The sequence below is a fragment of the Stegostoma tigrinum genome, chromosome 23 (genome assembly GCF_030684315.1).
Source record: "Stegostoma tigrinum isolate sSteTig4 chromosome 23, sSteTig4.hap1, whole genome shotgun sequence".
NCBI lineage: Eukaryota > Metazoa > Chordata > Chondrichthyes > Orectolobiformes > Stegostomatidae > Stegostoma > Stegostoma tigrinum.
Genome location: NC_081376.1, coordinates 691,975 through 705,275, shown reverse-complemented (window position 1 = coordinate 705,275; position 13,301 = coordinate 691,975). Strand labels below are relative to the sequence as shown.

The window sequence follows — 13,301 nt, the reverse complement described above, 5'->3', positions numbered from 1 at the left end:
GTGCTTGGTCTCACTGATGTAGAGGAGGCCACATTGGGAGCAGTGGACACAGTAGACCAGGTTGGAGGATGTACTGGTGAACCCCTATCAGATATAGAAAGCTTGCTTTGGGCCTTGAATGGAGGTGAGGGGGAAGGTTTAGGGGCTGGTGCAGCACTTCCTGTGGTTGCAGGGAAAGGTGCCAGGTGTGGTGGGGTTAGTGGACACTTTGGAGCGGATGACAGAGTCGCAGAATGAGCAGTCCCTATGAAAGTCAGATAGGGGTAGGGAGGGAAGTATATCTTTGGTTGTGGGGTCAGATTGTAGGTGGTTCTTTCGTTGTAGGGTCAGATGTGTCAACCTGGTGAATCTACCACACAGGACTACTTGCATGCCAAATCGCATAAGCAGCAAGTGATAGGCAGAGCTAAGTGATCCCACAACCAATGGATTAGACCTAAGGACATTGCAGCAATACATTTAAATTCAATATGAAACAGGCTTTGGCAAATTAATGCAAATGGTTTGAATGAATAAAAGGCAACTTTCAGTGCTTGCTTTGCAGGTGAATCTGAATCAAAAGGAATGTATTGCTCTGCTATGATTAAGCTACATCCCATAGAAATGAAACACTGCTTTGCTTTCCTTATAAGGACCTTGGAGATCACTGTAATTGTATTGTTTTCAACTAATGTTGGATTTTAACCTACGTTCACATCTTTTCAAATAAAGCCGGAATAGTCCAAAATCAAGACGTGTGATAAGTGTGAATAGCAGCTGTTGTCTGTTCTTTCCCTGGGAAGGCATTAGCAGTCTGTTGGCTTTACATGAGATGCATCTGTAAGAATGCCCACAGCACTGTACTAGCTGGACATTTACTGATAATCCAGTTATAAAGCAATCACCAAACATAGATACAGCTGCCAGCACATTGTTTCTGTGTTTAAAGTTATACAATGAATCTCTGTTTATAATAATTGATGCTGTTTTAATAATAACTTTTACTTTACTTCTTCTTGTAATTTTATGCTCTTTTGGGTGCAGTTTATTTCTTATTTATTACCTACACTCTATTGTAATTATTGTCATCAATATTTCTGAGGAACCGTCAGTATGTTCCTGATGGGTTCTCATTCATCTTGTTTATGCCTGCACTGCTAGTTTACTTCGTTGCAAAGGCTTTTACCCTTTCTCCTGCCTTTCCCCTGACACCAGAACCCTTCGCTCAGGCCCCTTCCCCTCTCACAATCTGCTGTTTGAGAATCACCACCAGACATCCACCATGTCGGTTTCGTAAGCACTCACTATCTCTCAGAACATACAGCACTCAGTGATCTCATCTGCTGTTGTTGTTTAGTGAAGCTACCTCCACACAACAGATGCTGAGCTCTCTGACACTTCCTTCTCACTTCCCTAAGTACAATTCCAAACCACACAGGTCAAGGAATCCTTTCAAAGGCTATCACTGATCTCATCTGCTCTAAGAATGTTCCTTTCACAGCCTCCAATCACATGTCTCACTATCCTATTTTGTCCTCTTTTAACTCTTTCCCACCAAGGGTAAAAGCCTATCCTAGCCGACCTATTCTTTCAACCTGTTCATAGCCCATGGAAATGATTTCCTACATTGACGCCTTTGATGTCTCTAAGCCCACGTTTAGCACCTTCTCAACTTCATTCCCCGCTTGATTCAATGTTCAGGGCTGACTGTGGAGATCTAATCATCTACACCTCCATCCTGCTCTAGGGCACACTGAGTGCTCCCAGCATCAACAAAAGCTCAACTCGTACCCTTCAGAACTACCTGTGGTAAGTGTTACAGATTGAACCATTATCAGTCAATGATTGGGATAGAAAGCTGTCATCAATCTTCTTTCCTATACTTGTGTCAAGGAGTTATTAGGTGGTTATTATTTGTAGAGGGGGGGACTACTGATAAGTCTTAATGAGAAGAGGCACTCATCTTAACAGCATAATTGAGTTTCCTTCATGATAGCAATACGTACAAGTACATAAATGAGGTGAGTAGTCAAAGTCCTTTTCCCAGGGTACGGCAGTCGAAAACCAAATGGGATAGGTTTAAGGTGAGAGGGCAAAGATTTAAAAAGGACCTGAGGGGCAACTTTTGCACACAGAAGGTGGTGCACATATGGAATAAGATGCCAGATGAAGTGGTAGAAGCAACATTTAAAAGACATTTGGATAGTTACATGAATAGAAAACGTTTAGAAGGATATTGGCCAAATGCAAACAAAAAAGACTAGTTCCGTTTAGGAATCCAGATTGGCATGAATGAGTGGGCCAAAGGATCTGTTTCTGTGCTGTATGACTAAGTGACATTGGTCAGTGAGTCATCGGACTTTGAGCTAACCCCCTTGGTTCTCTATCAAGACTAGATGATGTCATCAGATTGGGTGCAGTTAATGTAGCATCCATCATTAACTCTTTCAGAACCATGACAATCATCCTCCCCAACTAGGGGAACATCTCACTCTGGACAACCTCTTGTTCAAATGTACTCATGTCCTTCAAAACAAGGTGTTTGGGTGTTTGAGGATTTTCACTAAGCCTAGATTTGTGGGATTAGTGGAATATGCTATTTTCCAAGCCAACTTGGGGCCCACCCTTGTCTGTCCCTTTGATGACTATCTGTATCATCTCCTGCTCCTGCCCAAAATGATCTAGTTCCATCAACTTGGTTTCAAACTTCTAACCCACACAAAAAAATCCAATATTGTCCAAATCTCTGACTCCGTTTTCATTCATTGACTTGACTGGTTCAGTTTCCGGCAATCAGCCAATCTCCCTCTCAGCCAACTGTCTCTCCCCATGACTATATCTGCTTCCTGTAAAGACTGGGTCTGTGACTCCATTGCATCTGCTCAGATATTGCAGCATCCACACCAGTGCTTCCGATATATCTTTCATTTCACTTAATGGAGGATTCCCCTCTACCTTTCCTTCTATCTTCTTCCCAAGATCTACTAACAAGACTGCCTTGGCAGACTTGTTCTTTCAGCCTGTTTATGCTCATGGAAATTTTTTTCCTACATTGATGCTATGCTGTTAACCTCATGTGTAGAACCTTCCCACCTTCAGAGACTGCCTGATTCCAGTTTTCAAGCCTGCTATGGACATTCAATCCTTTACACCTCAATCTTGCACCTGGACATTCTGAGTGCTTCCATCATCAGCAGAGGTGCAACCAGTCCCAACAGACACTACCTGCTCTCAGTACCCAAAGGGGTACAAAGGGAAGGCAATGGCCAAGTGGTGTTATTGCTGGACTATTAATCTAGAGACCCAGAAAATGTTCTGGAGACTGGGTTTGATTCCCACCACAGCAGATGGTGGAGTTTGAGTTAACAAAATATGGTATTAGGAGTCTAATGATGACCACAGACCAATCCTAGTTGTTAGGGAAAACCTATCTGGTTCACTAATATCCTTTAGGCAAGGAAATCTGTCATTCTTACCTGGTCTGGCCTACAAGTGGCTCCAAAGCCAAAGAAATGTGAATGACTTTCAACTGCCGTCTGGGCAGTTAGAAACAGGCAATAAATACAGGTCTAACTAGTAATGCCCTCATCCTGTGACTGAAAAGAAGAGAGCCCTTGAGAGCAGCAACTACATGCGAACATCACTGCCTGCAAGGTGTACAGACATAGATTATTAGAACAGGGTGCTCATGTTAAAGCTGTACAGAACTTTGACTAGGTCATAGCTGGGATATTGTTTACCACACTATAGGAAGGATGAGATTACACTGGAGGGGTGCAAAGCAGATTCACTAGGATATTTCTTGGGATGGAGCATTTTAGTGATGGAGAGAAGCTCGATAATTGCAGGTAGTTTTCCTTGAAGCACAGGGACATGATAGAGGCGTATAAGATTATCTGGGGCATGGACAGGGTGAATAGAAAGCAGCTGTTCCTCTTAGTCAAAGGACCAATAACAAGGGGGCGAAATTTGAAAGGGAAAAGCAGCAGGTTCAGAGAGGATCTGAGGAAAAACGTTCTCCCCTAAAGGGTGGTGGGAGTCTGGAATGCATTGCCTGGAAGGGTCTTTGAGATTGGAAACCTCACATATTTACAAAGTACTTGGATGAACACTTGACATGTCATAACATAACATTCAAGGCTATTAACCTAATGCAGGAAATGGGGATTAATGCACATAGTGCTTTTTGCAGTACAGACTTGCTAGACCAAAGGGCCTCTTCTGTTCTGTATGATTCTATGATTGTGCCTGTTGCATCTTCCACTTGTGATCTCACTCTTTCCCTCCTAGAACAACAGTGTTGCTCCCATTGTATTCATCATCCACATCATCACTCTCCTGATTCAGTGGATCATTTCCACAATGTCCAGCCAGATGGTATCACCCCTTTCCCTTTCAGAACGCTGCAGTGTTGGTTTCCTCACCGATAGCATGGTCAAATCCTCAATCAACACCAATCATTTCCTCCACTTAGAACGTAGAACATAGAACATAAAACAGTACAGCACAAGAACAGGCCTTTCGGCCCATGATGTTGTGCCATATTTGACACAAATTAAACTAATCCCTTCTGCCTGCCCTTGGTCCATATCCTTCCATTCCTTGCATATTCATGTGCTTATCTACAAGCCCCTTAAATGTCATTATTGTATCTGCCTCCACCACCACACTGGCAGTGAATTCCAGGCTCCTACCACTCTGTGTAAAAAAACTTACCCCTCATGTCTCCTTTGAACTTCCCCTCCCCCTCACCTTAAATGCATGCCTACCAGTATTAGGCATTACAACTCTCGGAAAAAGAGTCTGACCATCAACCCTATCTATGTATCTCATAATTTTATAGGCTTTTATCAAGGCTCCTCTCAGCCTCCGCCGCTCAAGAGAAATCTGAGTTTTTCAAGCTTCTCCTTGTAGCTGATAGCAACTAGTCCAGGCAGCATCCTGATAAAGCTTTCCTGCACCGTCTCAAAGCCTCTATGTGCTTCCTGTAAGGTGGAGACCAGAATTGAAATTTGGCTTAACCAAAGTCTTATAAAGCTACAACATGACATCTTGCACTCAACCCTATCTACTTGTGTGGCCACTTTCAGGGAGCTATGGACTTGAAACCCAAGATTCCACTGCACTTCAATGTTGTTCAGGGTCCTGCCAATAACTACATAATTTTCCTTACCATTTGACTTTTGCAAAGTGCAGCAGCAACACTTACCTGGATTAAACTCCGCCTATATCTGCAACTCATCTATATTACACTCTGTCCTTTGACAACCCTGTACACTTTACACAACTCCACTGGTCTTTGTATTGCCTGCAAACTTACAAAATCACCTATGTACATTTTCATTCAAGTCATTTATACATATCACAAACAGCTGTCCTAGTACTGAACCCTGTGGAACACCACTAGTCACAAGCCTCCAGCCTGAAAAACACCCTTCCACAACTACCCTCTGTCTTCTATGGGCAAGCCAATCCTGAATTAAGGCGGCCAAGTCATCATGTATCCCATGTATCTTAATCATCTGGATGAGCCCACCATGAGGGACTTTGTTAAAAGCCTTATTAAAATCCATGTAAACAATATCCACTGCTATACCCTCATCGATCACCTTCGTCATCTTCTCAAAAAATTTAAATAAGTTAATAAGACATGAACTGCCCTGCACAAAGCCATTTTGATTGTCACTAATTAGGCCATGCTTTTCCAAATGTGCATACAACCTAGTCCTAAGAATTCTCTCAAATAGTATCCCAACCACCAAAGTGAGACTCACCAGTCTATAGTTTCCTGGATTATTCCCATTTCCCTTTTTGAACTTGATTAGCTACTCGTCACTCCTCTGGGACCTCTTGAGTGGCTAGCGAGGATATAAAGATCTTAGTCAAAGCTCAGTAATCCCCACTCTTGCCTCTCTCTAAACTGAGGTAGCTATCATCAGTCCCTAGGGACCTATCCATTTTAATGTTCTTTGAGACATCCAATATCACTTCTTTCTTAGTCTCAAAATGCCCTAGCATATCAGCATGCTCCACACCAATGTCATTATCCTCCAATATCCTGGGAAAATACCAATGCAATGGTCATTTAGGATCTCACCTGCATCCTCTGCCTCTAAGCACACATTCCCTCCCTTATCCTTGAGTGGTCCTACCTGCTCCCTAGATATCCTCTTGTTTTTAATGTATATCTTAGAATGCCTTGGGATTCCCTTTAGCCATACTTGCCAAGGTCATGTCATGGTCCCTTCTTGTTCTCCTAATTCTCTGCTTAAGTACTTTTCGGCTTTCCTTACATTCTCCATGGGCCCAGTCCAATTTTACCTTGCCATCTTTGTCCTTCCTGCCTACTGGAACATGCCAATCTCAAACTCTCATTGGCAGGTCTTTAAACAATTCCCACATATCAAATGTGGACTTGCCTGATAACAGCTCCTTCCAACAGTAAGATTCAGTGCAGCCGCAGGACAGGCAAAGGGCAAAGGGGTCTCTCTGATTGACAGAGTTGAAGGGCTGTCTACGACTGACAGGGGGATGGGGCTCTCTGATTGACAGAAATGCAGGGGTGGGTCTCTCTGGTTTACATAGGTGAGGGCAGTGCTCTCTGATTTGCAGGAGAGGGGCAGTGCTCTCAGACTTACAGCAGATGAGGGGGTCAGGGTTCTCTGATTGACAGACAGGGCAGGGTTCTCTGACAGAGACTCACCCTTTGTGCTTTGAATTCATCTAAGTTCACAGGCATCTCCGTGATGTTCAACATTCCACAGGCAGATGCTCTCGCTGCATCATGAGATCCACACCCCATTCTATACAGTGTCATATGCATACTCTGGACTTCTCTCTCCAACAAAATCGCACCATGGTAGTTTGTGGCAGCACCACTCCCCAGTTACACTTCATCTTCCGGCTCATTTGATATGCTAACAAGAAACTTTTTCTTTTCCTTTCAGACATCAGGGTGCACAAGGGGCAACAACTTAGAAATACCCATAGCCCTTCTGAACCTTTGTCCCCTCCTCTTCCCTCTGACTCCATCACCTCCCCCAACACTACCTCCTGTTAAGAATTCATTATTACTCCTGATCTTCTGTTCTCCAATGCTCAACATTCTGTATTCAGCAAAGGTTTCAGTTTTATCCCTGTGTCCCCACCTCCTTCTATCACTTTCGCCTCTGTGCTTAATTCTTTGGAGAAGAGTCCTCTCCTCATTCCACAGACCCCTTCAACCAGCTGCAATACTTTTCCTCCAACTAGACCCCTCCCTCTGTCCTTTTACCTGCATTTGAGCTGTTCATTGAGAACTGTTGACATGACAACAGTTTCCTCAATTTCTTTGCCCCCGACACATCCCAACCTATCCTCCCAGGAGCTGACTGCACTCCGTGCTCTCAGACCCAACCCTAACTTTGTTATTAAGCCTGCCGATAAGGGTGGTGCTGTTGTTGTCTGGCAGACTGACCTCTACATTGAAGAGGCTGTGTGCTAGCTGTCAAATACCTCCTCCTGTCTCTGTCTGGGCCATGACCTCACTATGGAACATCAGACCATTGTCAACTACAGTTGTCAAATTCATTTCATCCGGTGATCTCACTCTCTACTGCCTCCAAGCTGACAGTCTCCTAACCCCACCCAGCTTGTTTCTACCTCCTTCCCAAAATCCACAAACAGGACTGTCCGGGCAGCTCCATTGTTTCTGCCTATTCCTGCCCCACAGAACTCATCTTTTCCTACCTTGACTTGGTCTTTTCTCCCTGGTCCAGTCCCTGCCCACTTACATGCGTGATTCGTCTGATGTTTTACGCCAGTTTTGGAATTTCCAGTTTGCAGGCTCCAGCTGCCTCCTCTTTACCACAGATGTGCAATCCCTTTACACGTCCATTCCCCACCCAGATGGTCTCAGGGCTCTCCACTTCTTTCTGAAGCAAAGGCCTGAACCGTCCTCATCTACCACCACCATTCCTACCTGGCTGAGCTTGTCCTCCTCCTGAACAAACTTCTCCTTTAATTCCTCTTATTTTCTTCGGGTCAAAGGAGTGGCCATGGGTATTCATATGTATGTCTGACAAACTAAATTCATACAGTTACGTATGTCCATTTATGGCCTATGTGGAACATTCCTTGTTCCAATCCTATTCCGTCCCCCCCATGCCCAAAGCCTTTCTCTGGTATACTGATGGTATTACCAGTGCTGCATCCCTCTCTGGTCTGGAATTGGAAATGTTTATTGATTTCGCTTTCAATTTCCAACCTGTACTCACCTTCATCTAGTCCACCTCTGATTCCTCCCTTTCCTTCCTCAATATCCTTGTTTCAATTTCTGAGGATAGATTGGCCAGCAATATTCACGATAAACCCACTGACTCCCACAATTATATTGACTATATATGCTCACATCCTGCTTCCTGTAAAGACTCTACTCCATCGCCCACGTTCACCATCTCTGTTGCATCTGTTCCAATGATGCCAACTTCGACAAGGGATCCTCCAATGTGTCCACCTTCATCCTCAACCGAGGATTCCCCAGTAATATTGTTGAGAGGGCCCTCAGCAATGTTTGGCCCAGCTCCACACTTCGGTCCTCACTTTCATTCCGCAACAGCAATAGGGTTCCCCTTGTATTTACCCACCTGCCCACCGGCGTCCACATCCAGTGGAACATTAGCCACCATTTCCTCCACCTCCAGCGAGATGCCACCACCTGACACAATTCCAGTCCCTCCCACCCCTTGTCAGCAACCTGGTACACTCTTCCTTCAATCCCAACACACCCCCACAGCCCCAAGGCACCTTCCCCTGCAACCACAGAAGGGAAAACGCCTGTCTGTTTTCTTCCTCTTCTCCCCAGTGTCCAAGGGCCAAAATATACCATTCAGGTGAAGCAATACTTCACCTGCACTTCCTAGAATCTAGACTACTGCATTCGCTGCTCACAATGTGGTCTCCTCTACATTAGAGAAATGAAGCATAGACATGGTGACCAGTTCGCAAAACACCTATGTTCTGTCCACCAAAAAGACTGGGCTTCCAATTCCCTGCCACTTCGACATGCTACCCGGTTCTCTGGCTAACATGTCTTCTCAGGCTTGCTACTGTACTCCAGCGAAGCTTAGTGCAAGCTGGAAGAACATCTTCGGCTTGGGAACTCTACAGTTTTCTGGAATCAATACCGAGTTCAACAACTTTAAGGCTTGAGCTCACCCACGTACTTACCCTAACCCCCACACACCAGACCTTGTCATCACATAGTCTGTTATTATACACAACCCATTTTTAGCCACTAACAGTCCCCATTAACAGCCATTCACCCTTCTACTAGCCAGATTGTTATTCACTCCTTTGTCTGTCCAACTGTTCTTCTCTCTCTTTGGGCTCTATCCCAACCTATTGTTTACATCTTACCACCTCCCTCACTTTACCTTCTACATACAAACTAACATTTTTCTAGCTACCATCAGGAAGAGTCACTGGACTCAACATTAACTCTGAGTCCTCTCCACAGATGCTGCTAAACCTACTGAGCTTTTTCAGCAATTTCTGTTTAGTCTCTGACAGAGAAACTGGGCTCACTAATTGCAGGGGAGGGGTGGGATCCCCTGAGTGATAGACAGGATTGGGCTCTTTCTGATTGACAGATTGGATGTGGCTCTCTCTGAATGATCCCTGTTCCTCCTGGAACAGACAGGCCAGGGAATTCCTGGAGGCCTGGCACTCCAACTGGAACTCCATCCATAAAAACATTGAACTGCAGCCAATATACAAAGAATTGAAAAACAGAAGCGGAAGTAAGACTAACCACCCCAGCGAACAGAGGCATATAAATAACAAGTGAGACAGAACACCGATGCTTCACCGGAGATGAACTGGCCATGTTACCAAGCAGGGTGATGAAACACCTGCAACCAAACACACCAGCTTGTTGAGCAAGTCTACAATCTCAAGGGTCTTTTCCCTGGGGTGGAGAAGTTTAAAACTCGGCAGCTTATTATCCACCTCAGAAATCAAATGATACCAGGTTTCCCTCTCTGATGAAGGGTCTAGGCCCGAAACGTCAGCTTCTGTGCTCCTGAGATGCTGCTTGGCCTGCTGTGTTCATCCAGCTTCACACTTCGTTATCCAGGCTTTTGTCCAACAGGTTGATTTGAAAGCACAAGCAGAGTACTGCTCCTTCATCCGGTGAAGTGTTACTTTTAAGAGACAGGAGAAAGATTTATAAACGACATCAGGGGCAACCTTTTCACACAGAGTGGTTAGGGTAGGGCGTGAAACGAACCACCAGAAGATGTGGTGGATGCAGGTACGGTTACATCATTTAAAAGACATTTGCAAAAGTGCATGAATAGGAAAGGTTTGGAAGGATATGAGCCAAGCGCAGGCAGTTGGAACTGCTTTGGCCTGGGAACATAGTCGGTGTGAATGAGTAAGGCCAACAGGTCTGTCTCCAAGCTATACATCAGTACGTAACTGTACCTGACCGCGCGGCCCGAGCCGTCTGATTCACAGAACAGTAAGAGTGGGCCAAGAAGGGATTTCCGTTATCGACAGAGGGTGGGGCCCGTTGTCTCTGATTGACAGGCGGCGGGTGGGGCACTACCCTTTGTCCAGAAAAGAGCGGGGCACGCTCTCTGACAGGATGCCGAGTGCCACGCCTGACGGCAACGTGTGGGGCGAGGCTATACCTGATTGGCGAGAGTGGGCCATGGTTCTCCCTGATTGGCAGGAGTGGGGCAGGGCTATCCGTGATTGGCAGGTGGGGCGGCGTTATTCCTGATTGACAGGAGCGGGGCGGGTCTAAATCCTGATTGACAGCAGGGGCAGGACTGAAGCCTGGGATCTATGAGCCGAAAGTGGCGTCAGGCGGCTGATCGCTGGATTTTATTGTTTTCTGTTGTCGGTAGAAGCGGCTCGCGGAGCCCTGGGATTCGCTCTGGGCTTGTGCTTGGGGTGGGCTGGGAGCGGTCAGTGCGGGCACACAGACCTCCCCTCCCCACAAGGGACCGAAGCGAACTAGCTCGACACCGCGGGGAAGATTTCGGGTGAAGCCAGGGATGAGGTGAGGGTCGGGCTGGGCCCCCCAACCCCCGACACTCGGCTTTGGCCCGATGGCTGCGGTGAATTATTCTCCTCCCTGGTGGGTAACCCTCCTGCACCGTCTCCCCCACATCAGCATCCAACTGGAGACGGTCAGTAGCGAGTTCCAGCCCGAAGACAGTCAGTATCAGGAGGTAAGAGACCCCCTTGAACCGTTGTCTTTCTGGGCTCTCACATCCGCTGTAATACCCGTAACCCGCCTGTAAACCCCCTCGACCCCTCCCCCACCACCCACTGAACCCTGATTTCCCCCCAAACCTCTGATCACCCCCCCCCCCCCATCCCCACAACCCGTGGACTCACTCACCCCCGATCCCCTCCCCAACCAACCCCTGCCCTCGCCCCGTCCCTGACCCTCTTCGCCGTTACTGCCAACCAGCTCAACTGGCCTCTCACCGCTTCTCCACTTCACACCCCGTACTCACCACACATCCCCTTCCCCTTCACCACACACACACACACACACACACACGTACCCTTACTGTGATTTCGTACCCGTCATCCCCCCCTTTCACAGTCTTCTCCAGTTTGTCGTCTTGCCATCATAAATTGTTGCCCTCAATTATTATTGGGGTTTTTGCGTTGCCCAGCCCCTCATGCTGAAAATCACTGTGAACGATCATGCAAACTGTGCTGTGGCTCAGTGCAGTCAAGATGTTGAGTTCAATGCAGCTGTTTAAAGATTATGTCTGCAACTTTTTTTTTGAAAATGTTGCTTTGCTTTTCTGCACCATTTCTGTGTGCTCTTAAAGGCAGGAGCAAATTGTTTTGTGGAAGGTGATGACAACCTGCACTGTCTGTCAGTTCTCCTGGTAGATTGTGAGGGCAAAGAGGGAGGAAATTGTCATTAATGGTCAAAATGCGTGTGTGGTTTGCTTTATACCCTTGCTTTGAAGGTGCCAAGTGGTGTTAAGAGGAGAGGTGCCAAAGTGGATTCCCTGTCACCGGTAGATACTAAGAACTGCAGATGCTGGGTTCAGAGTCAATACAGTGTGGAGCTGGAGGAACATAAATAAGTCAGGCAGCATCAGAGGAGTAGGAAAGTCAGTGTTTTGGGTTGGGACCCTTCTTCAGAACTGAAGCTAGTGCTCTGTTTTTTAAAAATTAGAGCTAATTTTTGTGAACAAAAACATGGAACATTTTCTCTATTGTTGAATTAACTTTCATAGAATATTTAGCTTTCAGAAAGAAAAGTGTGGGAAAATAATCACAATACTTATATTAATGTCAGCATGGTATAAGGAAAAGTAAATGAAGCCATTTTAATTATGTTAATAAAACATATAACAGAAACCATAGTTCCATATATCAAATGTATCTCTCTAGTACTTGTCTTTTGATTATTTGGCTTTTTGATTGTTCCAGCTGCTAATATCTCATCCCTGTAATATGTGGCTCAAAATGCTTTCTCCACACACAACCCAGGGGGTGAGCTGTCAAAGCCTGTGGTAGTCTTGTTGGATGTTATTCACAATTCAGCTGGACACTGTAAAAGATTTCCATACTTTTATTATTCTTCACAATTATACTTAAGTGAAACCCACCTCTGACTGAAATGGTGGACGTGTGAAATCTTTACTGACTGTTTTTACAGTGCTCCAAAGCATCATTTGGCAGCATTGCTTATCATGTACTACTCAGACCTACTTTGCGTTGATTTAGTTTACAAAACGTATCCACTTAATTGTAAGAATTCCTACAGTTAAGTCAGTTTGTATCCTGACAGGACCATATCATTTGAATAGGGTGGACATGATCAGGATGGAAATATTTCTTCAAAACAATGTTATGATAGAATTTCTCTGTACTACGTTGTTTGGGAGGGGAAGCAAGGATGAACAATCCGACAAGGGTGCTTGATCTTGGGGATCTTACTTAAAATACTTCAGCTTCAGCTAGTATGTTGAAGCAAATTTAGAAAGTTAGCTTTGCTTCAGGTTGTGTTTTTATAGTAAATTCCCACTATCATCTTCCTGAATTATGGGTTGGAAAGGTTAACTGAATATCCTTGATCAGTAGAACAATATTTGAGCCAGTAGTTCATTGTCACAATATAGTAGATATTAAACCAGATATGTAGGCAAAGATATTTCACAGATAATAAAATGTGAGGCTGGATGAACACAGCAGGCCAAGCAGCATCTCAGCAGCACAAAAGCTGATGTTTCGGGCCTAGACCCTTCATCAGAGAGGGGGATGGGGAGAGGGAACTCGAATAAATAGGGAGAGAGGGGGAG

At 45.3% G+C, this 13,301-nt stretch overlaps 1 protein-coding gene across 4 annotated transcripts in view; it reads left to right on the top strand.

The window, feature by feature from the left end:
• Positions 1 to 10,785: 10,785 nt before the first annotated feature.
• LOC125462238 (protein tweety homolog 3-like) overlaps positions 10,786 to 13,301 on the top strand; it is a 233,174-nt gene continuing 230,658 nt past the window's right edge. For all 4 annotated transcript variants that reach the window (XM_048552027.2, XM_048552028.2, XM_048552026.2 and 1 more), the window contains exon 1: positions 10,786 to 11,198. In XM_048552027.2, coding sequence (XP_048407984.1) covers positions 11,076 to 11,198 — 123 coding nt within the window. In that variant the 5' untranslated portion in view covers positions 10,786 to 11,075. The remainder of the gene's footprint in view (positions 11,199 to 13,301) is intronic.